Source organism: Amblyomma mixtum, chromosome 6 (assembly GCF_055824585.1).
Source record: "Amblyomma mixtum isolate Tamu chromosome 6, ASM5582458v1, whole genome shotgun sequence".
Lineage (NCBI taxonomy): Eukaryota > Metazoa > Arthropoda > Arachnida > Ixodida > Ixodidae > Amblyomma > Amblyomma mixtum.
Genome location: NC_143017.1, coordinates 33,610,122 through 33,632,780, shown reverse-complemented (window position 1 = coordinate 33,632,780; position 22,659 = coordinate 33,610,122). Strand labels below are relative to the sequence as shown.

The window sequence follows — 22,659 nt, the reverse complement described above, 5'->3', positions numbered from 1 at the left end:
TGAAAGGAATAACTGCTATTCTAGTGTCTTAATTTGTAAGTTTTTGAGCAATTTTATGAAGGAGGTGTTCAAAATTACCCAAGTAAATGGCATGTATGCCTCTTCAGTACAAACTGCCGACTACCATGTAAAATCTGGATTTATCTCCTCGGCGGCTGATAATAAAGCAGCCATCTAATAACGGGACCCACACCAGGAATGTCTATTAGTGCCATTAGAAGTGATTCAATGCAAGGTGGCTCGTTTCATAGCTAATAACTTTATGACCATCGACATGTAAGATATATGAGGGCTGGGAGGGGAGCATCGCAAGCAGACAAAATAATATGAAAATTCATCGTTCGTTCACCCTTGTGTTAATGCTCATTTACGCGACAGTTGAATCCGAGAGAAATGCTAATGCCCGTCGGAGTGTTCGGTAACGCTGGGTAAGAAAGTGGGATTTGTGCTCGGTTTATGCAGCTGCAGCTTCTGTAGCGCAACCGGTAAGCATCAGTAAATGCCCTTTGCTGAGAGTGTTTCTGTGACCGGGTTCAGCAATACAAAGTGGTACGGAGGATGAGTATGTTTAGTTCGGGTGAAAGGGGGCACGAGACTGTTACATCACCGTGTTTAACGCGTACTACTGTACTTTAAGTACGGTCACTGATCCATCCATGTAAGGCAAGGGCCCTGAGTGAAAGGCACACTGAGGAAAACAGGTAAAGGAGACACTAATAAGAGCAGCAAGAGGTAGGTTCCACGTGGAGAAAACCGCCGATGACGACGCCGTGATTTTTGCCGATGGTGCCTTACACAGCTCTTGCTGCAAAACGCTTCTAGCGGATAATAATTAATTAGACAAACGCTAAAATATAGCATCTCTTGCAACCTCCCTACCCATTGGAACGATTTGAAAATTCCAGGAAGGTTTGCGAGTAACCTATGAGAGAAATATGTTCATGGTTTTCTACTGCATCACAGAAAAGGGTGTGGCTGTCAGATGAATAGGGTAATATTAGGAGCAATGGGCTTTAATCTGTGCAGCAGGTACGCATTGTACACTGTATTCTAGGGCTATGTGTGCAATGAGCACTACAAGAGTCGTTTTTGAATACATCATATTCGCAGTCTAAAATGTACTTGTTTCAAGAGCACAACTTAACTGTAAATGAACATCACAAAGCCATTCTCTTTTTTCGTTTTCCTTCGTTTTCTTGCAATTTCTTTCATGCTCTACTGTTTTGCTTCGTAAAATTTCATCGTGCTATTCCGTGAATGTTTGTAATGCTTCTAGTGGTGCGGTCGGTACACAATACACGGTTAATAAATTGCGCCAGATTTAAATTTACCTCCGTCGGGAGCTGGGATAGTTGATGCGAGTTCATTTTGCAAAACATCGCGAAAGACCAGACAAGGAAAACGTACAGTTCTCGTGTTGTCTGTTTTGAATGCCTCGTTTTTCAGGCTGTTTCTCAAGATTATATTTAACTTCCACAATAGACACAAGCTAATTGTGTTCAGAAATGACCGAGTGGTTATTAATTAAAGCAAACAAGGTATTCCATATGCATTAACGCAGTATGCGCCAGGCGAAGTGCGCCTTTATCTGAAGAATTTTAATATTTTGGCAGTCGTAAATCAAGCTGTCAGATAACTGCGTAAAGACAACATGGTCGCCTACAGGAAATTCTCATCTCCAGCAAATAACTTTTCTAGGTCATCGTTAGTAAGGAGTATTCGTGGCGCATCTTAGGGAAATCGTTCTTACTGGGAATTTGGAGGGCACTTATGATGGAATTTGAATTCGTTGAGAACAAGATTTAAAGCAGCTAAAAAATTAGATTAGAGAGGTGGATAGGCAGTTTAAGACTTATACGCCGGATGGTTTTTACGGAAACAAAATTTTACTGCGTTGCCGAACTTGCGAGTAGGCTCTTGTCGAAAAAAAACAGCTATATACAGGGCGTTAACCTCACGTAAGTCGTGATATGAGAGGTGCAAAAAGTAAATTGGTGTATGTTGAGGAATGAACCCCACGATATATTGCTGGTGGCACCCATTCTACGAATAAAAGCCCAGGCACACTCGAAGTACATAATTTGCTAAAGTTTCTTATTTAGTATTGGTGCCCGGACGTGTCTGGACTTTCAAAGCCAACTTTAATTACTACCTCTAGGTTTGACTACATTCTTCACGGTAATTGCTCCCCCCGTCAGTGTGCTCACCTCCACTGTGTGGCACTCCTGCGTGATTTAATAGATTTACTTCCAATTGAAATGAAAAGACAAATTTAAAACAGAACGTAAAAAAAACTTCTCCATCTATAGCTCTACACTGTGGTCGAAGTATTCCAACCGAAAGTGTTGGAATACTTGTGTTGGAGCTCTACACTGTCGGTGAAGTTTTTCATCCGAAAGCGTTTTAAACTCTAAATGATTAATCTCCACAAATAGTTTGTTTCAATGTCAAAAATATTTGCTACATATGGGTACACTGTAACTCGTGTTCTACATTTGCAATATGTATGAGCCGTTTTAAAATGGCACCTCCCATTCAGTTAAAAAAAGAGAACGACAGTTTAGCTAATCTGATCATCACAATCATATTTTCGGTCTTTTTGGGTACAGAATATTGGCTATATAATCGTCATTCAGTGGGTCGATGTCGAGGCGGCACTACTAACCTGTTTTCCGGAAGTCATCAAGGAAGAACTCTGCGCTTTGCTTTTAACAACAGCTGATAGCGACGTGCACGTATCGCATCCCGGCATTAACTTACAACGCGGCTGTAATTCCTTGCCAGCGCTGTTTCCTCGGATCACAGATACGTTTACTTTCAGATGCAATAATTTCCGCGAGGGGAGCAAGCAGAAAGTGGCGCATGATCTCTCTAATATGCCTAACAGGGGAGTTTGCACTCGGACTGACAGCATACCCGGTAATTAAGAAGCGCATCAGGCTGTAGGAAATATTGCCTGAAGAAGAAAACGACACAAAAATAAAAATACTGACGTCTTTTCCTACTCACGAGCCTTGCTTCTTTCCCCAATTCAAAAGGAATAGGCTGGACCAGCGGCATCACGAGCAAAAACGTGGCGCCTGGAGCCAAGCTGGGCTCTAGAAAGCCGAGGCCAAAAAGGACCAGGCGCCCAGGCCAATGGGGGGCGTATTGGTAATCGAACTTCGGCCTTTCTTTCCCATTTCGCCTTTGCCAGCTTTTGCCGCTCTTTCCCCGCTTTGTGTGTGTGGCGCTTCACCCCCATTTTCGTTGCCGGGCTCAGTTTTCTCCCAGCGGCCGAAAACACTTTCCTTTCTTTTCCTTCTTCTTCTTCTCCTTCTCGTTCTATCGCACGTTCCCACTTTCGCCTTCTTTTCGTCTTCTTTTCTCCGCTAGTTTCTTGGATGCCACTCGAGTTATTATCGTCTTTGAGCGGATGCCTCGGTGGAAATCCATAGTCTTCCGCCTCGTTAGCGCCGGTCTCGCAATCTCGAAGCCTTCCCGGCTCCTTCTCTTTCTGCTGCTCGGCTTCTTAGCGAGCCAAACTCCGAAGCCGAGCCAAGCAAAGCCGATGGCTCGCTCTTTAGGTGAGTCGGGGCCGAGCGGCCCTTGCCTCTGGCTTCGATTGGCTGGCAGCGCAGTGAAGAAGCCTCCCCACCACCACGGGCCGGCCCGGGAAGAATCACGAGCCCTGGCGTCATCGCTGAGCCGAGCAGCTGCAAACAGTTCGAACCGCGACCGATAAACTAGGGCTCAAGCGGCCAGCCTGCACCAGGGGAAGGAAGGTTCGCGGGGAAGAATCGCGGGTAGTTGGTCGCACAATCAACGAACCGAACTGCTCAAGCAGCGCGAGCGATGAGGTGATTACGTGGTGCAGAGGAAAAAGTCAGCAAGAGAAAGTTAAGCGACCTCGGTAAGAAGCGAGTCAGACTAATTGAAAAGAACCTAGTTCTCTTTTCCGCCGAAGTAAGTCGCTGACTTCATTAGGTTATCGGCAGAGGAAGATGCCTCTTTCTGTCCGGAGACTTGATTTTGCCCGGAAATGGCATTTAGGACGGGGGGTAGTGAATAAACATCTCAGTAAATGCGTTCAATCTTTATGGCTGAGCTTCGTAGAACAAGAAGGACGGTAAGCAGTAAAAATGAGCCGAGAGCTGGCCTAGGCTAACGAGCAGCTTTTTCTTCCTTGAAGGCATTCGTAATATCGTTATTCCATCCGTGTTTTTTGAAGCAAAGAAAATATATACATAAAGCAAGTGCTACAGCGTTATGAAATCACTCAGTATACTAATATAACAAGTGTATGCACAAAACACCTCCTTTAGATGATAGCTAGGAGCAGAACAAGCGGTATTATAGTATAAATTAAAGTAGTGCTGTTGATTACGGGATGGAGCAACACGAGCTTGCACTGTTTAATTCTGTTAGCACTGTCCAAATGCTTTCATGGCGCAGCCCAAACAGCAAGTGAAAAATACGAATTTATTGCAGGTTTCCATATCAATACTTTTTGTTCTATAAAACTGAACATACTCTTAGCGTGCGCATGCCATCTGTAAACCAGAAGTCAGCGCCATCTTTCTTATCAGGTCACCAACATCTCCCAGCGATTGTTTAGAAACATTTTTCGCCCTCAACTCAGCGCGCTTACACCGTCTTAAACAGTGGAGCAAGTTTCTCTTAGATCGATTTTGCTCGCGGTAAATAGCGTCCTCCTCTGTTCTTCTCCGAAAATGCCAGAGGCTGGGCACGTTGTAATTAATTGCCGAGCATCGCACGCGTCATTAGGCGATAGAGAACCTAACAAGTTTGTCTCGCTGGACGCTGCGACACGCTATCGATCAGAAGCGGTGGCGGCGACAGCAGCAGGCCGAAAAAGGTAAGGGACGAGGGGCCAAAGATGGCAAGTGCACGCTGTGCTTCTGGCGTGCAAAAGCGTCTCCTCGCAACTCCTCAGCAGGTCGGTAGCCGAAAGTGTGCAGGCAGCAGCAGTCAGGGGCGTTTTTAGACGCTGGAACACTCTTATCCAAAGCAGCACAAGCAACCGGCCCAATATCGCGAACGTGTTGGCAAAAGCCGGCGCTACAAACTACCGGAGGGAAACCATTTTCAATATTGGGTCTGTTACCTGTGCTGATTGGGATGTGTTCGCTGAGTGGCGGCGTACAATGTGGCTGTAATGCTGAAGCCTGTTCGTGTATTCCTTGGGCATCGACATTACTCGCCGTGAACCTTGAAGGCACATCAACAGTGTGGAGGCGAATGAAGACAAGAGACGATCTGATTCTAATCACACGTCTGTTAGAACTAGGGTGCCTGGACGTTAAGCGCCGTCATTATAAAGTACTCTATGGCAACTAATTTATTCTAGTTCAGATTTTGTACCACCGCAATATCATTCCGAAAGGCCATATTGCCCGCTGTTGTTGCCATAAAGTTTATAAATATTGCCTAGAGGGAAACCTGGCGCCACTGTCTATGCGGGTTTCTAAATGAGCACTTCATCTACCGCGGGAATGCGAGGAAGATGACGTTTCGTGTTTCGCTTGGCTAGTGTTGGGCCGAAAACGTGGGTTCCACCTAGAAATTGGTAGCTGTGCTGTGATGCTTTCTTGCGTACGCAGATTAAATTACTTCAATGTTCAGTTTTTGACTTCATCAATACTTTTGAAGCAAGTGAGAGTTCGGTGTTAGGCTGGAATGAAAACTCAGCATTTTTTCGAGGTTTGCTTCGAGAAGAGTAGTTTTTTTCTTTCTCCTGAGTTCCCGTTTTATGCCCAACAATAGTCAAGCCAAGTAAGTAGCCTCCTATTTCTGGCATTCATGCTCCTCTCCATGGTGCATGAAGTGTAGCGCCGCCACATTTGCATTTAGTTATATTAAAAACTTTATGGTCCCGATCACGAGATGGTAAAATGCAGCTTCAACGCACACAAGTCTTAATGCAAGTTTAAATTTAGAAGGTTCATGCTGGTACTACTCCTCCACGCAGCCGCCGTGCAACAAAATGACGTCTCCCGAATGAGCAGTCACTGTCACCACAATAAATCGTTGAAATGACAAGACGACAACCTAGGTAGACTCACTAATACAAGCCCGCCAAGGAGTTCAAGCATGCGCGATATTTACGCGTGCTTCTTACCTAATTCAATATCACCTATCACTCTTTTTGCGGCGGGGTTCAGCCGTCTAGCCAGAGCAGGACAGTACTGGGTGTTTGCTGTTTTCACAGTTTTTCTCATGCTGTAACTTTTGCGTTGCGTAGTGACTACTTCTTCGCGAAGTTTATGAATCATTCCGCGGTGGACTCGGCAGCAAAATAAGAAGGAGGGACTACACGGCATATATGTGTCTAATCCTCTCGAGTTTGATGTTCGGTTGTGAGCACTTGTTGGTACATTATGTATATATTTTAGTGATGTGCCTAACTTCTTCTACTTTGCTATGCACTGTGATAAAGGCTTCTACACTTCTAGTGAGTATATTGCATCGCATACTATTGTTCTCGTAATCTGTAGCGTACCGGAAAAAAAGAAAAGAAGCGAGAACAAAGACCGACCTCGAAATGTTTAGTCAGGTGACCTCATAACGCACTGTCTCTTAGAGCCATCGCTAAATAGAACTGTTAAAAAGGATAAGCAAAACAATTTCCCTTAGAACCCCTGATACCTCATCTTGTACAGTGTTTAAAAGTCGCAGTAAGCAGTGGTACATTTTTTTTTTGTGAGTGAAATGCAAGCGCTGTAACGATTGTCAGAGCGACGAGCTCTTCATTGAAATTTTGGAAACGTGTTTCTTTATGTTCTGGCAAACTGTTCTAGTATGCATTCTTATTAGAGAGAGAGCAACATTCGAAGAGAGGGGTAGTGCAGCTCTTATGGCGCCTTGGACATGTTGCACATTATTTGGAAATACCGCTGTGAATTCGATTTTATTGACAAACTTTCTTAGCATACTTTTTGCCTGCACACAACATTCAGTCGATGTCTCAAGGGGTTCGTTCCTGTTCTATATTCTAAAACGCCATTTAACAGCCTTGATGCGATGTTTTTGAAAACAGTACGAAGTGTTTTTTCTCTGGTTGTTTGTCTTATTTCTCCCCCATCCGTTCACTGTCGGGAATCGCGGCCGATTTCGCTAAAGCGCTTTGCTATCCACTTCTCTGCACCCTTCTGTTATTGCCAATATTGTCACGGACTAGAAGACTATAAATGGGCAGTGGGGCGGCACGGAGCGCTCGCCCTATGCCCGCCGCCATTAAATCATTCCATCGCCATTTTTTGTGTAGTTTTGTCTTGATCGGGCTTGCCTTCACGTAACAAAATCAGAACTCGTATCTTCACATTGACCAATTCTCTGCAGCGCTAGTCATTGCGCCACGCAATGTGCTAGAGGCACTGATTTTGCCGCACAATCGCTAGCCTTCACTTTTTCATTGAAGCAAGTATCAAACTCAACAGTGTCAGCCTATGACGGCGTGGCGCGTAGGTCACCGATGGTTACCCATTCTCGTTGGCTGGCAGATTAGCGCGAAAGATTTCTGTCACTACGCACCACGCCCACAGCGGACCACAATGGCTTTTGCCACCAAGCTTGATGTCCCGCGCATACTTATCATTCTTCAAAAGAAGGGAGAGGGGGGGGGAGGGGCAAGTTCTTACGTTTATTTTCTGGTCACGTGGTGCAGAGCGCCTCACTACGCATGGAATGAAGAAACTCGGGCAGTGATTTCGTTAATTGCAAGTTCCTGCGACACCGTCTGGGAGTCCCACTAATTGCGTTCGAAGCCCTCTTTTTTTACCTCCTGTTTTAACGCTTTCGCTCTCGTACAGCGCCGCTGATACTGCTCTGTCGCCACCGGGACGCCTGTTTTTCCCACGCTGACCAGCCCAATGCAGAGACGACGAGGTGGTCAGCCAGCCGAGCCCTCTCCGACTAGGGGCGGCCTTGAGTCGGGGGGAAGTAATTTGCTCCGCGTCCATCCCAATCAAATCAATGACCCGGTCTCGGGACGCCGCGAGCGCTGTCGGTGCTATCCCGGCGGGCCGGTGACTTTCCCCAACCGTAAATTGCATCACGCGCACAGAGTGCCGGAGTGCTCCCTAAGCCAAGTGATCCGCACCGCGCCAATGAGGACAGGTGAGCACGAGAGGGGAGAATAGGAGGAGGGGGAGGGGGACTCTGTTAATTTCTCTCCAGATACGCGGTGCATTATTACGCACTCCATGACTGCAAAAACAGGGAGACCTTTTAGCGTCATGGTTCGCTGGCAAGCGGAAACAGGAGGCTTGTCCCAGATGAGAAATCCTCTCATCTAAGAAATAATCCGTGGGCGCGATAAGCATTAATAGGATAAGCTACTTGGGTTGAGCGCTGTTTATTTTATTACTATTTTTGCAAGTCACATGTGGAAAAAGTTATGTAATCTGTTGCTCCTCCTTCTACTTGTGTATTTTACAGCTCTTTTGTGACATTCATTGTGCGAAAGGAGCGGCTTACTTGTCCAAAAAGTAACCATGTGCCTCTAGCCAACGCAAAGGCCACTTAATTAGGCGCATGATAGAAATAAAGCTCTAAAAACACATCATTTTTGTGCTAATTAAAACGAATTTCGCTTCGAAATCGGTCATAGGCCTGAGGTCCACCCTTAAAGGCTAGTGCGGCTAAAGTTCCTCCAGCATAGGGAGCTAGTGGCGCTGTTTTTAGAAGACCACATATAGCTATGGCTGCAGAAAGCCGGCATTATTTTGACCTGTATTCGTTGTCCGCGTGTTACGAAACAGTGTTGTTTTCTGGGATAAAATTCTGTATACCGCTCACAGTTAGTACGTAGTTCATGCCACGCTCTCAAGTGAAGGAAACTAACTCTACAGTATTCTCTCTTTTCATAATTCAGACTCATTACCTGCAGAAGAATCTTATTGCGCCTGCACTAAAGACAACACATACGTCTTGGTCTTCCCGGAATGGATCTTAAAACCGGTATTGAGAGTTATTTTAAAATGTATTTATGTGAACCATTGATTCAACTGGGACATTTTTAAGAATAACGAATCCAGGGGCACCCGAATATTCCCTATATTCCAATACAGCTTAAGAATTAAATCACAAATGTCACTCAAAGGAGGCCCTTCAACGTATGGATTCGATCTATTGTCATGACATCACGGTCAGCTGGCAGCGTAGCATCGCAGGTAGCTGGAAAGTTCAAGATGACTGACTTCGACCTCGGCCGACGTTATTTTCCAGTGGGCGCTCTCTGAATTGCATTTTCCACTTCTTTCGTGGGCTCCATCCCACTAAAGCAGTGTCACCTTCCAGTCATCCGTAGCTTTCGTCAAAGTCTCATGGCACATGCTTTGATATGGAGGCGTGCTATGGCAGCATGTTGTTGAACACTTACGGCTCTCCTTGAAAGCAAAACGTCTTGAAAGGTGACGACTAGACTTGTCACTTTATACACGCTTAGAGCGTGAGGAGAATCAGTCTTTAAAAACCAGCAGGTTGTTCTTCCTCCGTGATTTCGTCTTGTTGGCGCTCCTTTTTGAAGTGCCAATCCGTTCCAAAACGCACAACTTTCGCACCTTGTTCGGTTCCATCGGGTATTCCACAATGCGGGTCAAAGGCGACCCACGTGACCCGAAGAGATTTAACGCAGGGTGAAAGGCTGTGCACTGTGTCTCAAAAATACCGCAAGGACTGCAGAGAAGCGATTACTCTAGTCACTTTCATATCCGAAGTCTATTCGAATGACTTCACCGATACCAAGACAGGAGTAGAGCAACCACGATGACATGAATTGGATGGAGTGGCAAGCATGGTAAAATTGGTTGAATAAAATAGCCGTGACTTGCTTAGCGTAAGGGAAGTCGTGGTCTCTGAGACAGGTCTTCGTCCTGCAATTTATTTTACTCACGATGATGACGAAAATTTACAAAATAATTGTGCTATTATCGAATTGGAACAATACAAATATAATTTCATTTTCATATCAAGCTCCTTGATCGTTTTCTTAAGCGGCACTGAAACACGCTCTTCGAAGGGCTATATATAAGCAAAGAATGAAAGTTCTCGAACTTGACGCGAGTCAATACGCAGTGCGATGACAGTAAGGGTAAAGGTGTGAGTGAGACTTTCCCAAGAGGCTAAAGCTCCTTTAGTCGACTGAGATAATTTCACTCTATCTGCGCCGTTTTATCGCATGACACGTGGGTATCAGAATAGAAAGTTCGTAGGCCAGTATGGTTATGAATCATGATGAACCTGCAGCGCAAGAAAACAGCGGATGCGCAAAGAATTGACGCCGTACCAGTGCTGACGCGCATCTAAGAAATTCATCGCAGAATACATATACTGGCAGCCAGATTCACGTGAAAAACAGGACAGCGGGACAAATAATGCAATGAGCCGACGCGCGGACAACGCATGACATATATGAAAGAGGTTTCTTTCTGTATGTGCTGACAGCTCTTTTCTGTTTTTTCCCCTTCGTGGCATGAGTTGTCCACTGGCCAGCACTGGGCATTAATATCTTAGGTACAATTTCTTTCACTCAGTTCCTGGATATAAATGCGTACATAGGGCAATAAATTTTAGCTAGTAAAACAGCGAAACGGGTGAGTTGGTGGTACATATTGAAAGGTAAACAGCACAAAGACGAAAACCGCCGTAGAAGAAACACAGGACGAGCGCTGATTCACAGCTGAAATTTTATTCGAGGACAGCAACACAATACGTGTGTGTATGCTTATGTGTGTATGCTTGTCGACAGGTTGGCCGCTTTTTCTATATATTGTATTGATGTCTTCGAATAAACTTTAAGCTGCGAGTCAGCGCTCGTCCTGTGTTTCTTCTACTGCGGTCTTCGTCTTTGTGCTGTCTACCTTTCAAAATTTTATTTAAGTAAGCGCTCTTCATATGTCCCTGTGTATGGCTCCTGTCGCTTTTATGCGCTCTTCATTACGATTAAAATCTACTGCATTTATTGCAAGAATTTTCGTTTTGAAATGATTCTCTGCATAAAGTATTTCTCAGCATACGTACAACAGTTCCAGCCGCACTTTGATACTTAACATAGTGCGGGCATTTTCGCTACCTGTTTCGAGTTGGAGAGAACATTTATCACAAGAATAGCACCCTTTCAGAAGCCGCCACCTCTACATTCGACCGAGAATATATATATGCGCAAGGCACTTTATAAAAGAAAACCCCAAATTGTTCACACCCTTGAGCCGCACTTGAACCCTGCTGCGTTTTATTCAATGCCACAATAGAGTGAAAGCATAAGCGGTGAGAACTACTCGCAGCCACGATAATCAAGTTTACAACGGCAGTCCAATACAGCGCTCACGAAATGCGCCAACATGATTTGTTCTAAAGTTTCTCTTAAATCAGCGAGTGTTCATGAAAAAGAACGGCACTTAGGCTGTCGGTTGTAACCTGCTGGTGGGGTACGCCTTGCGGTCATTCTGCCCGTATCTGCTCCACCGTGGAGACAGAGAGCTGCAACTTCATCAAGCAACGTCAGCGGCTTTGTCGTCGACTTCGCCACAATATATACGTATGGCTCCCAAGAACATTCTATACTAAAATGTGGCGCGAACTCCAGTCAGTCAAGCAACTCCTTAGTAACGTTTACTCTAGATTTGACTAAAACCGCAAATTTCACCTCTATTGTTATGATGCTGTTCCTTCTCTTAAATTCAGCGGTACGTGTATATTTTCGGTACCGCAACGCCCGGATACACTACGCTTTTGTCCCTGAGGCCTTAACGACGGTGACACAAAAACTGAAAACGAAGGTTGCTTGTTTTCCGCCGTGTTTCTAAGGTGTCTGAGCGCTGAGGACAGTTGGCATTTTGCGCTAGGTGCCTGATGCGAGGCTTTGCTGCTCAGGTAACACCGCGTAGAAAGCAGTTAACGCTTGTGAGCACTATGCACAAAAGCGAAATGAGGAAGTTGAGCTGGCATTTTAAACACTTTTTGAGCACTGTATCGTGGCTAACCATTGGACCTACTTAAAAGGAACAAGCACATCATCCTAACTCTCGTCATTTGAAAGTGGGAAAGCAGACGAGGGCTTCTCTGTTTCAGAGGGGTTTGAAAGGTGTTTAGGTGCTGCAACGGGACCGTTAAAGGGAACCCTCATATGCTCTTTGGTGCTACTAACGCCAAACCGACATTTCGCAGACTTTTTACTGTTTTTACTGAATGTCTTTTCCTGACGTATTTGTGCAACTGCATCGTGCCTTAAAGTTGTGGCATTAAAAATTGTGGTATTTAAAATTCCATTTGCCAGAGCTGCTGAGTTTTTTTCTTATTCAAGTAAAAAGCACCCCCCCCTCCCCCCCCCCCGCCTTCTGGTTTTATAAGCAACCAGATATTAGCAAGCAGTGTTTTAGCCATCAGAGCTTGAATTCCGCTTTCATTAAGCACAATAAGGCTTATTGGTCGTCGGATGAACGTATACGGATATCCAAGCAATATCGAACTGTTTACGTCAATAGCCGGGGTTTATTTATTTATTTATTTATTTGAACATACTGCAGGCCCTTTTCGGGCCCATGCAGGAGTTTTTACAATGCATCATTGATCAAACAGAGTACCTGGACCGATACTATAGACGCTCATTACGAATAGCACTGCATTCCACTCGAGTTCCTTTGGGTTAGATTATGCGTCTATTACAGATTGCAAAAAGCTCTGAAATATCTTCTGCCACCTTGTGATGATTCTGTGTTGAATGCACGTAACACGCAGTTTATATGTTTCGAAGCAAGACATGATGTTGGGCTAGTCGGTTCATGGTTAGAGCGAAACAAAACTGCGCGAAGAAGACGGGACAAAAGAAAGGCACGAATACACACACACAAAGCGTTGTTCCTAAATGGCATGTGTGCGGTATGTATGTATTTATGCAGAGAAGATAGTAGATTTTTTCTCCACTCCGATCATATAGACCACAAAAAGGAAAAATAAAAGACTCCTCAAAGCGTCTAAATCAAATAAAATCAGCACCACATGTATACAGGCGAAGAGGAGCAAACAGCTGACCTAAGAGGTCAAGGTGGTACGTGGCGCGAGAACGAATACTATGGACAATTTCATCACGCGAGACGCAAGTACTGCTGTAAACTTATACGTCACAACTATTTTCCGTGCCTACCAGGCATACGCTGGCGCAGAACACGACGTTCACATAAAATTGTCCAGGAACTCGACCGGACAGCTCCTATACACGGGAATGAGCTGCAGGCGTCTGTTCCTGAGTATTGAAGGGGCGGAAGTTTTTGGTATTCGTCTTTCGGGCGCATTCATTGTTCCCCTAGTTTGGGGCGCGATTGACGTCGAAGTAATAGTAAGGACAACCTTTAATATACAACGCACCATGGCGACCACGAAAGGATTAGGCGACCGCATGCCATTGATTTCGAGCAGAAAACTTGAGAACAGAACCGTTGATTGTTTTGTGTAATGAACAATATCTTATGAAGGAAATCAGTGTGAATAAGAAGGAAGTACTAAAAACGATGCACATAAAATCGAGCCCAAATAAGTGCAAGTATTTTTACGTCGTTAAAAAATGTCAGGCCCAACTTCCCCGCCAGCATGCATATTCTCGGCAGACGGAAAAACATGCGCAGAGCATTAGTGGTAGTTCAGGCGAGCAACGTGCTATATTCGGATGCGGCTTGAGTCATTCCAACAATCGCACGCAAGCAAGACCTGGGTGCAGGCATCGACGAGGTGCACCCACCTGTGTTGTTAATTCCCATGGGCCGGATCCTGCAGTCATAACGACCCTGGCCAATGATGCTGTCCAATATCCGCTTTTCTATAGCGCGGAAATTTGCCTTGCCCCTGTGGAGAGAGAACAGAGGCGAAGAAGGACAATGAGCGAGCACATGGCAGCAAAAATAGATGGTTTAGCATGACCAAGCGCGGAATATCGCGCGGTAGAACTAGTTGGGGTGGCCACTTAAATTCCTTAGGCGTTAAAGGCATTTGACCTAAATCATCATCATCATCATCATCAGCCCGACTACGCCCACTGCAGGGCAAAGGCCTCTCCAAGTCTCTCCAATTAACCCTGTCCTTCGCCAGGCGCGGCCACCATATTCCCGCAAATGCCTAAATGCCTTTACTATAAAAAGGCATTTGTCTAAAAAACGGCATTCACCTAAAGCCATTCACCCGGAAGGCATTTACCATGAAGGCCTTCACTCTACAGGCGTATATCATATGGCCTTCCACCTAAAGGTCTTTGGGTAAATACCCGGGTAAAGGCCTAAAAACCGTCGCACACAGGAAAGCCCGCAAGTTGTACACACTTAGCAGCTTGCTCACAACCCGATGGGAAACTAGGCTACTTGTCACAAAGCACAAGCTTCTCACAAGCAGGCTTCAGGAATGTAACTACGTATGTACAGCCTTTGTCAAAAGTTTAGAGCCTAGGGGGTTTGCTTCTGGGCCACATTGCTTTGCTCGTAATGAGTCCTCAGCGTCCCAAATCTCCTGAAGGTAAGAAGATTTTTGGTCCTGCTCCCTCCGATGCGTAGGACTTCCACAAGTGCTGCAGGAGAGCCACAGTAGTGCTTAGAAGCAAACCCCCTGGGCTCTAAACTTTTTGACAAAGGCTGTACGTAGTACGTATGCTCGAAATCGGAATATGCACCTAGTAGTACTACCACCCTAGAACAGGGTCTGGCTTCTACATTTTCCTTTTTGTTCTTAATACTAAAAAGAAAAGTTTCAGAATGCATACAGTCAGAACGTCTCAGCTATATCAGTGCTTAAAGGTCGACAAAACTCCAGTTTCGCTTCTTCCCGATCCGGTGTGGATCTGGACTGGAACAGACCCGTCTGACTCCGTCTGGTCCGGATCAGACGGCACGCTGAGTGACAAGTGTTTCTCCAGCCGAAGTTTAGGAATCAGTGCATAATACCTTGGCTCTTGTTAAGCCAACAAAGAAACCTCACAATTAACGAACTTTTGCCAAAAATACTGGTAGTGGATATGCAAGGTCTGGCTTATGGGGGTTCAACGTTCCGAAGCGACTTAGGTTATGGCGACTCTGTAGTGAAGGTCTGCGAAAATTTCGACCACCTGGGGTTCTTTAACGCGCAATGATACGGCACAGTACACGGGCCTCTAGAATTTCGGGTCTTTCGGGTCAGCAGCCGAGTGCCATAACCACTGAACCACCACGGCGGCGGGAGATTAGAAAGGTCTCCTTAATCATGTAAATGGCATGTTTTGAGGACATCAGGTTGCTGCAGGTTTTACAGCTGGCTACAGTAAGAGCTTGAAATGACGCTACTTGGTACCATGGTATGTCGTTTGTTACGCGCAGCTGTAATTCACAAACGCAACATGCACGACGGGCTACTGCCGGAGATCTGTTGTCAGGTGTTTACTTGGTCTCAGTGCCAGTCCCATCGACTTTTCTCAGTCAGAAAGCAATGTAACATAGTTCGTAAGCGCAATGTTTTTAACCTCATTGCTTACGCCCATATATTTCTTAAAACACCACCATTTCAGCATTGTACGTAACTTTCATAATCTTCAACTACTTCTACTGTAGGACGAAGGATTCTCCCAATGATCTCAAGTTAACCCACCTCATTTCCGAAGAGTACATTACGTCACATATCCACCGACTAATTCCCGGTAAGCTTCTTCAGTTTCAATCACATTTTTCGTTTGACAATACATGAAGCATTACACTTAAGGTTACGCAAAAAAACTGTTTTGTGTTCATAGACTGTTTTGTCTGCAAAGCTTGATACCAATCCCCGAGCAGGAAGTCAACCAAACCGCCCTCGAGAAAGAGAATATCTTTTTTTTCATTCGTAATATTACCTTAGAACCAGCAATACCTGAAATAAGAGCTGTGCATGCGCCCTAAATAAGCATTTGCTGAAAGGTTTTTATTCCTGCACATTTTAATACAGAAACTATGCGTAGATCACAATTAAACTTTCGGGAGTCGTTCATCTCCTTTATATTTCTAAGGTGGCCGTACCATGAATTATCGCCTCGAAACGCGGCGAGCGTACGTCCATAGCTTCTCTGTTAATGGGGGATTCGGCTCACTCATACGGTATGCCATTCGACGTCGTGGAAATTTGCGTTTAGGGTTATAAGAACGGCGAGGCTGCTAAGAAGAGCCAATATATGGACTCCATCAAACGTTATGATGGGCATGATTTGAAATACTGGAGATGAAGCCTGAAACCGGATATAAGGAAGCGTACACTGGCGACGGCGGTCTCTTTTTAGCTCATTCGATGGTCGAAGAAAGGTTAATTTTCCTTAGGTGGGAAATACCAAGTGAGGCAGTGCCAAGAAGCGGACTTCGGGAGAACTAGAAACAGACCGAAGGAGGTGCCCATGTGCGGTGCTAGCGCTTTGACTACAAAAGTGCGGTTCTAGTTCTCCTTGGGCCCCGCCGCGGTGGCTCAGTGGTTATGGCGCTCGGCTGCTGACCCGAAAGACGCGGGTTCGATCCCGGCCGCGGCGGCCCAATTTCGATGAAGGTGAAGTGCTAGGGGCCCGTGTGCTGTGCGATGTCACTGCACGTTAAAGAACCCCAGGCGGTCGAAATTTCCGGAGCCCTTCACTACGGCGTCCCTCATAGCCTGAATCGCTTTGGGACGGTAAGCCCTAATAACCAAACCAAACCAGTTCTCCATGTGCCCGCTATATGGCTTAGCTTCTGAAGCCTTCGTGCTTTTCAAATGAACAAGCCCTGCACTAGAGTTTTCAAGGTTCTGTGCTGAACATACTCACTGCTGTGTCGGCCATCAACTTTACTAAGTAAGTACATCTGCACAGATCAGCATATCGCTTTCGGTACGAGCGAATGGCTCCTCAATGCCGGCGTCATTGGGCGCGACATGAATGCATATCAACCGTGCTCCCGTACTGCCCATTAGTTTAGATACAATGTCATAGTACAGTAAACATCTGCGTGGTATCTTCTGCGGAGCTGATTTTTTCAGTAATCTTTAAAGTATTCCCCCATCCACTATCACCGTCAGTGACGTGGACTCAAACCTTTACATTCTTGCCGTGCCCTACACTCTAATACCGGTCACGTGTAAAGATACCTCGTAAAAGTTACAAGCAGTACTGGCGTCTAAACCGGATTTTACAGCGAGACTGCTTTCGATGTTTTCGCTATTTTTTGTTCGTATCAATGTTAGAACGCGTGAAGGCATGAGAATTATAAGTTTTTTTCGGAATAATGTGTCGTGCAACTCATACAGAAAACCGGTTTTCGAGAGTACGTAACTTACAAAGTGAGGCATTCTGTTTATATTGACATATAAACTCTTCGGCTGCGCAGCCGCAGTAAGAAAGAAGCGAAAGCTTTTTATCCCGTTAAGTCTAGCAACATCGAAAACTTCTTAAGGACCCCGCACCCATAAAAAAAAAACACGGAAGAAAAGCATAATTTTTCTTGTCCCCAACCCTCTGCTCTTGGTTGCTTGATGCCGCGTTTGACGTCTCGCTTTTGCTTGTGCAGCAGCCGAAGCATAAGGATTCTTTGCTCTGGCGTTGTACCATGCCTAATGTTACGCCTCTATGTTTTAATTGTGCCGTTATCTCTGTGAGGTACATGCGTGTGCGTGGCTCCGATACAGCAATTGTGATTGCCGGAAAAAACGGTGTGCGCTCGGAGGAAACATGGCCGAGGATCCATTCCGACCGCGCGACGACGGTGTTTAAAGTTGCTGATGCGATGTGGATTGAGGTTTCACGTTTCATGAGTTCTGCTTCGCTAAGCACGTTATCGTGTTTGATAAAGGCACGTATGCGTATGGTTAACACAGTTACTTCGAGACTACGTTTGTTGATTTAACTCAAAAAGTTATATAGTCCCAGGTAAAACCCACTAGCCATCTACTACCGCCGCTTCTTATTCGGCTTATTTGCAGGCTGTAGTGAGTCTAAATCCAGCAGTTTCTCAGAGTGCGCAGTGTAATAACATAGGCGAGCAGGTTTGTTCTCTTATTAGCTCTGCGTACTTCGACCAGCCTGACGGAACGGATCGCGCGTGTATGCTGGGTGTGGTGCTCTAAGCGATGACATGTTCTAGTGTGTAACTGAGCTGATTAGTTCATTATGCAGTAATCCTTCCTTCTTAATTCCTTACTAACTCATTATCTCTGTATAAGTTGGTTGCTGGGATTCGAATCATCTGTTAAAAATTTTGGTTGGTTGGTTCGTTTGGTTTATTGGGTTTTAACGTCCCAAAGCAACTCAGGCTGTGAGAGACGCCGTAGTGAAAGACTCCGGAAATTTCTACCACCTGGGGTTCTTTAACGTGCACTGACATCGCACAGTACACGCGCCTCTAGAATTTCGCCTTCATCGAAATTCGGCCGCCGCGGCCGGGATCGAACCCGCGTCTTTCGGGTCAGCAGGCAAGCGCCGTAACCACTAAGCCACCGCGGCGGGCTGTTAAATATTTTACGCGTACAGTCGCTTATGGCTGTATTTATTTACATCAATTATATCTATCTATATTTCTTCCCAGTCGGGTTTGATTGTAAGCTTTGAGCCTCAGTCATTTTTTTATGGCTACAGAGCAGGAAGATCAGACGACCGAAACCTATGCGAAATACAAGCTGTGCTAAAATACGGACAAGGCACATCTCAATTCATTTTCTACGGCAGTCCTGTTACTTTAGGAGCTTACGCTGGCAAACCGGTGCCCGCAGGACTGACAAATGTAATGCGAAAAAAGTTGTGCACTGTGATTAAGAGTGCAAAACAAAAGTGGCGCTTCTTTAAAGGCGCGTTCACACTAGGCCGACGAGACCCCGATGCCGACGCGACGGCGACGCCGACGATCGGCGGTCGCGTCGGCCAACCTGGTCGTTCCCCGACTAGCCAGTCACACTGCACCGACGACGACGACGACGCCCTCAACGTTTAAGCGTCGTCCTAGTGTGACAACGTCGCCGACCAAAGATGCCGACGAGACCCGTCGGCCGACGTGTCTTGGGCAGATCGGTGGCCGAGCGAAAACATTCGCCGACCAAAAGCGAGTACCGAGCTCACAGCGCGAAGTGCAATCATTATGTAGACAAATAATGCACGCGCAGCAACATTCATCACGCCATATGACTACTTGGCCGACGCGCAGCACCGATCGTCGCTTGCGAACTGCCGCCCCACTGCAAGTAGGGACACACGGAGCGGTGAACATCGCTGCGCCGCTGTACCCAAGCTCCGCCCACAATCCGTGTCGCACTTCGCCGCCGTGCAGCAGTGCCTGTGCGCTGCTTGGGATGGTGTACAAATGTCACAAGAAAAGACAAGATCGCCTTGTCGTCAGAAAGACTGCTCGAATAGCGATAAAGCATGCCTGCTTATGTTTCGAGCTTTCGGCAACGGCACCGCTCGCGGGCGCTCCGGGCGGCGAGCTCTGCTGCTGCCTGGCTGCCGTGGTCGTCGCTAGGCCTATGGCCTCTTTCGCATCGGAGTCGCAGCGGCCGGAGCTTTGGAAGTCGCCTGAGCTATAATAAAAAGGCCTACTCTACACATCGCTTTACTGTCAACAGCATAATCTCACAATAAAATAATAGTATGGTAAATTTCCGCGACGTCTTCAGCAACGAAGCGAGCGGGCGCAAGGCGAGCCGGACACCAACGTCAGGCCGCGGCAACTGCGAGGCGGTTGTGGGAAGAAGTTTGCTCGTATCACAGTCGTTACCTTTCCCAACAGCTCAGTATTGGTCAGCGATCCTCAGAAATGAAACATTTTTCACATTTCTTATCACAGGGTTTAATATTTACGTCAAGAACACTCTTCAGCTCGTTTTTATGACGCCGGCAGACGGGATCCAGGCTGGCCGGCCGGCCGGCATGCTCGGCGTAAACATGTACTACTTCACGTTCGCACAAGAAAATACGAAACAGCCGTGAACCAGAAAGGATGCTTCCTAGATTAGAGCAATGATAATGTGCCTGTGCAAAAGTGGATCTTTCGGCAACGACACCGCCTGCGGCAACGCCGGGCGACGAACTGTGCGCTGGTCCCAGGCTGCCCCAGTCGTCGCTAGGCCTAGGTGGTTTCGTATCGACTCCGCAGCTGACGGCGCTTCGGAAGTCGCCTGTGCTGTAATAAAAGGCCTACTATTCACATCACTTTACTGCCAACTCGTCCCATAATAAAAGATATGTTCGATTTCCACGACGCCTTCAGCAACGGAGCTAGCAGACGGGCCGCGCGCACGAAGCAGCAGCGTCGAGCTGTCGGGATAGGACAACGTCGGCGTGAGGTCGGCGCTGTTGTCGGCAGAGTGTGACACGCGGGTCGGCCGACGGCTGCTATGTCGCCGACGCGACGGCGATGCGCTCGTCGGGCGACGGTCGGCGCTCGGTCGGCGTCTGCGCAGTGTGACAGGCGCGCCGACGGCACGAAAATCGCTGCCGCCTACTATCGCCAGACCGAAATCGGCCGATCGTCGGCCTAGTGTGAACGCGCCTTAAGTGATTTTGCAGCATTGCCTTCTTTTGTGCTACGACTGCTGAAGCCTTATGCTCTAGTGTGTTGTAATGTTTGCTGCGTTAGAACCGCAGTATGCTACTGCGTTCAACTGAGCTCTCAGTGCGTGTTGAGAGGGTAAGATAAGAGCTGATAGCCTTCAGGTTTTCCGGAGTTACCGGAGAACACTGAGTTTATTTGTAATTACTGACCTTACTGGCGTTCCCATCGCAGTATCTGATGTAGCTTTAATCGCCATCATCATCAGCCTGACAACACCCACTGCAAGACAAAGGCCTCTTCCATAGCTTCCCGATTCACCCTGTCGTGGGACAGCTGCAGCCGCTTTATCCCTGCAATCTTCTTAAATTCATTCACCCACCTCACTTTCTGCCACCCCCAGCTACGCTTTCCTTCTTTAATTCTGTGTGCAGTAACCTCTGGCAGATACTGCAGACTGGATGCGCTTCTGTAATCATCAAAATTTAATGAATGCAAGAACGCGAAGTATAGTATTAACAAAATTGGCAGAGGCTTAGCTTGGTTAAGCCTAGTGGATTGCGAAAGCAAGCACCGAGATCAAGAGATGTTGAACGCATTCGCCCGGCTGCATAATATGCACGCCGTTTAGCTAAACGTTGTTCCCGCTCTTCATCCGTTTCTTCCGCACGCCGCCGCTTCTTAGCTGCAGCACATCGTTGCAGCTTCACCTTATACACATCATCCGACATATCGTGGAGGATTCGCTGGGACGACTGCGACGAGCAGAGTTGGGGGGCCGCTTTTCAACAGCTGGCATGACGTCACGTGGAGCGAGCGCTTCCCCCACGGCAGCGGCGCGTGGAGGATTCGCTGGGACGATCGCGACGAGATGAGTTGGGGCCCCGCTTTTCCACAGCTGGTATGACGTCACACATAGGTCACGCTAAAGGTCAATGGTGGATTCTCCGGGACGACGGCCAAGAGCGGAAACCTCGAGCAGTATTGCTTTCGCAATAAAAAATTGACACACACCGGCAAATCAGCTAAGAAAGCGCTGAGTTCTATTTCCTCATTCTGTATCATCATCAGCAGCAGCAGCAGCCTGACTATGCCCACTGCGAGGCAAAGACCTCTCTCATATCTCTTTAATTAACCCTGTCCAATTATCTCTTTCCGTGCTTAGCCGACCGACGTGTCTTTTAGCTGCTTGAACCGAACGATACGCGTCTCTCCTGAGCAGACGCGCAGAGAGAGCCCGAGAGCTGTTTCAAAGCGCTTGGCTGCGGCTTTTCTTACACTCTGAACAGATAGGTGTATAAAGGGAGCAAGTTTGCCTAAGGCGCACTCCTTTTCATAAAAGGGGGCGCTCTAGACCTCAGCTTACTCCCTTTTTACACCAATACAGGCGTATTTGTGTTTACAGTGTAGCGATGAAAGGAAGGCTACAGGGGATAGAGTGCGTAACTGTACTATTCTGCAAAAATAGTTCGACTCCCCGTTGGTGGGCCGGGCTGGGGTGTCTAGAAGGCACTAGCCTGGCAGCCTGGCGCGTTGCTTCTTGAGTAGCTTCATACCTTTTCTGGGCAGCTGGCGCCATCTATGAATTCTCTTGAAACTAGATGTTCCCAGCAAATTCGTTGTAATCAAGAAAACTTTTTCTTTCACTCTGAACGTTTAAAGTTTGGCACTTGTGTCAGGAATGTGCTTTAAATGACAAACATTGACAGCTGACAATATTGACGATGTTTTAAGAGAAAACTAATAACTGCAAGCGCAAACTCCATTCCGCTATAACAGGATAACTTTCAAATAGTATGAGTGACATCATACGTTTGTATGTCCTGACGTTATTTTGACCAGAATCCAGTTCCAGCTTTGGTTTCCTGGTTTCCGCTTTTATTTTTTCACTGAGAATATTGAAAAGCAGTTTTTGTGTAGCAGAAAGGGGACTCTAAAGAATGTGATATGATTATGAACTCAACATATTTAGAAAAAAAAAACGTTGTTCCACTTTGAGATGCACAGCTGTATTCATTACGGGTGTCGTTCTAGGAAGATCTCTGCCTCTAAAACAAAACTAGCGGCAGCGGAATTTGCAGGCGCTCTAGATGGTCATAGCAGTGAGTCCTAAGAATTTCATCTCGGCTCCTAACCATGTGCACCGTCGCATATTCTGAGTCAGATAGAATCGTCCCAC

General features: G+C 46.5%; 1 protein-coding gene across 12 annotated transcripts in view; it reads right to left on the bottom strand.

The window, feature by feature from the left end:
• Positions 1-22,659, bottom strand: part of GluClalpha (glycine receptor alpha 1) — a 365,874-nt gene that overhangs the window by 55,390 nt on the left and 287,825 nt on the right. For all 12 annotated transcript variants that reach the window (XM_089547751.1, XM_089547755.1, XM_089547753.1 and 9 more), the window contains one exon: positions 13,736-13,839. In XM_089547751.1, coding sequence (XP_089403877.1) covers positions 13,736-13,839 — 104 coding nt within the window. The remainder of the gene's footprint in view (positions 1-13,735; positions 13,840-22,659) is intronic.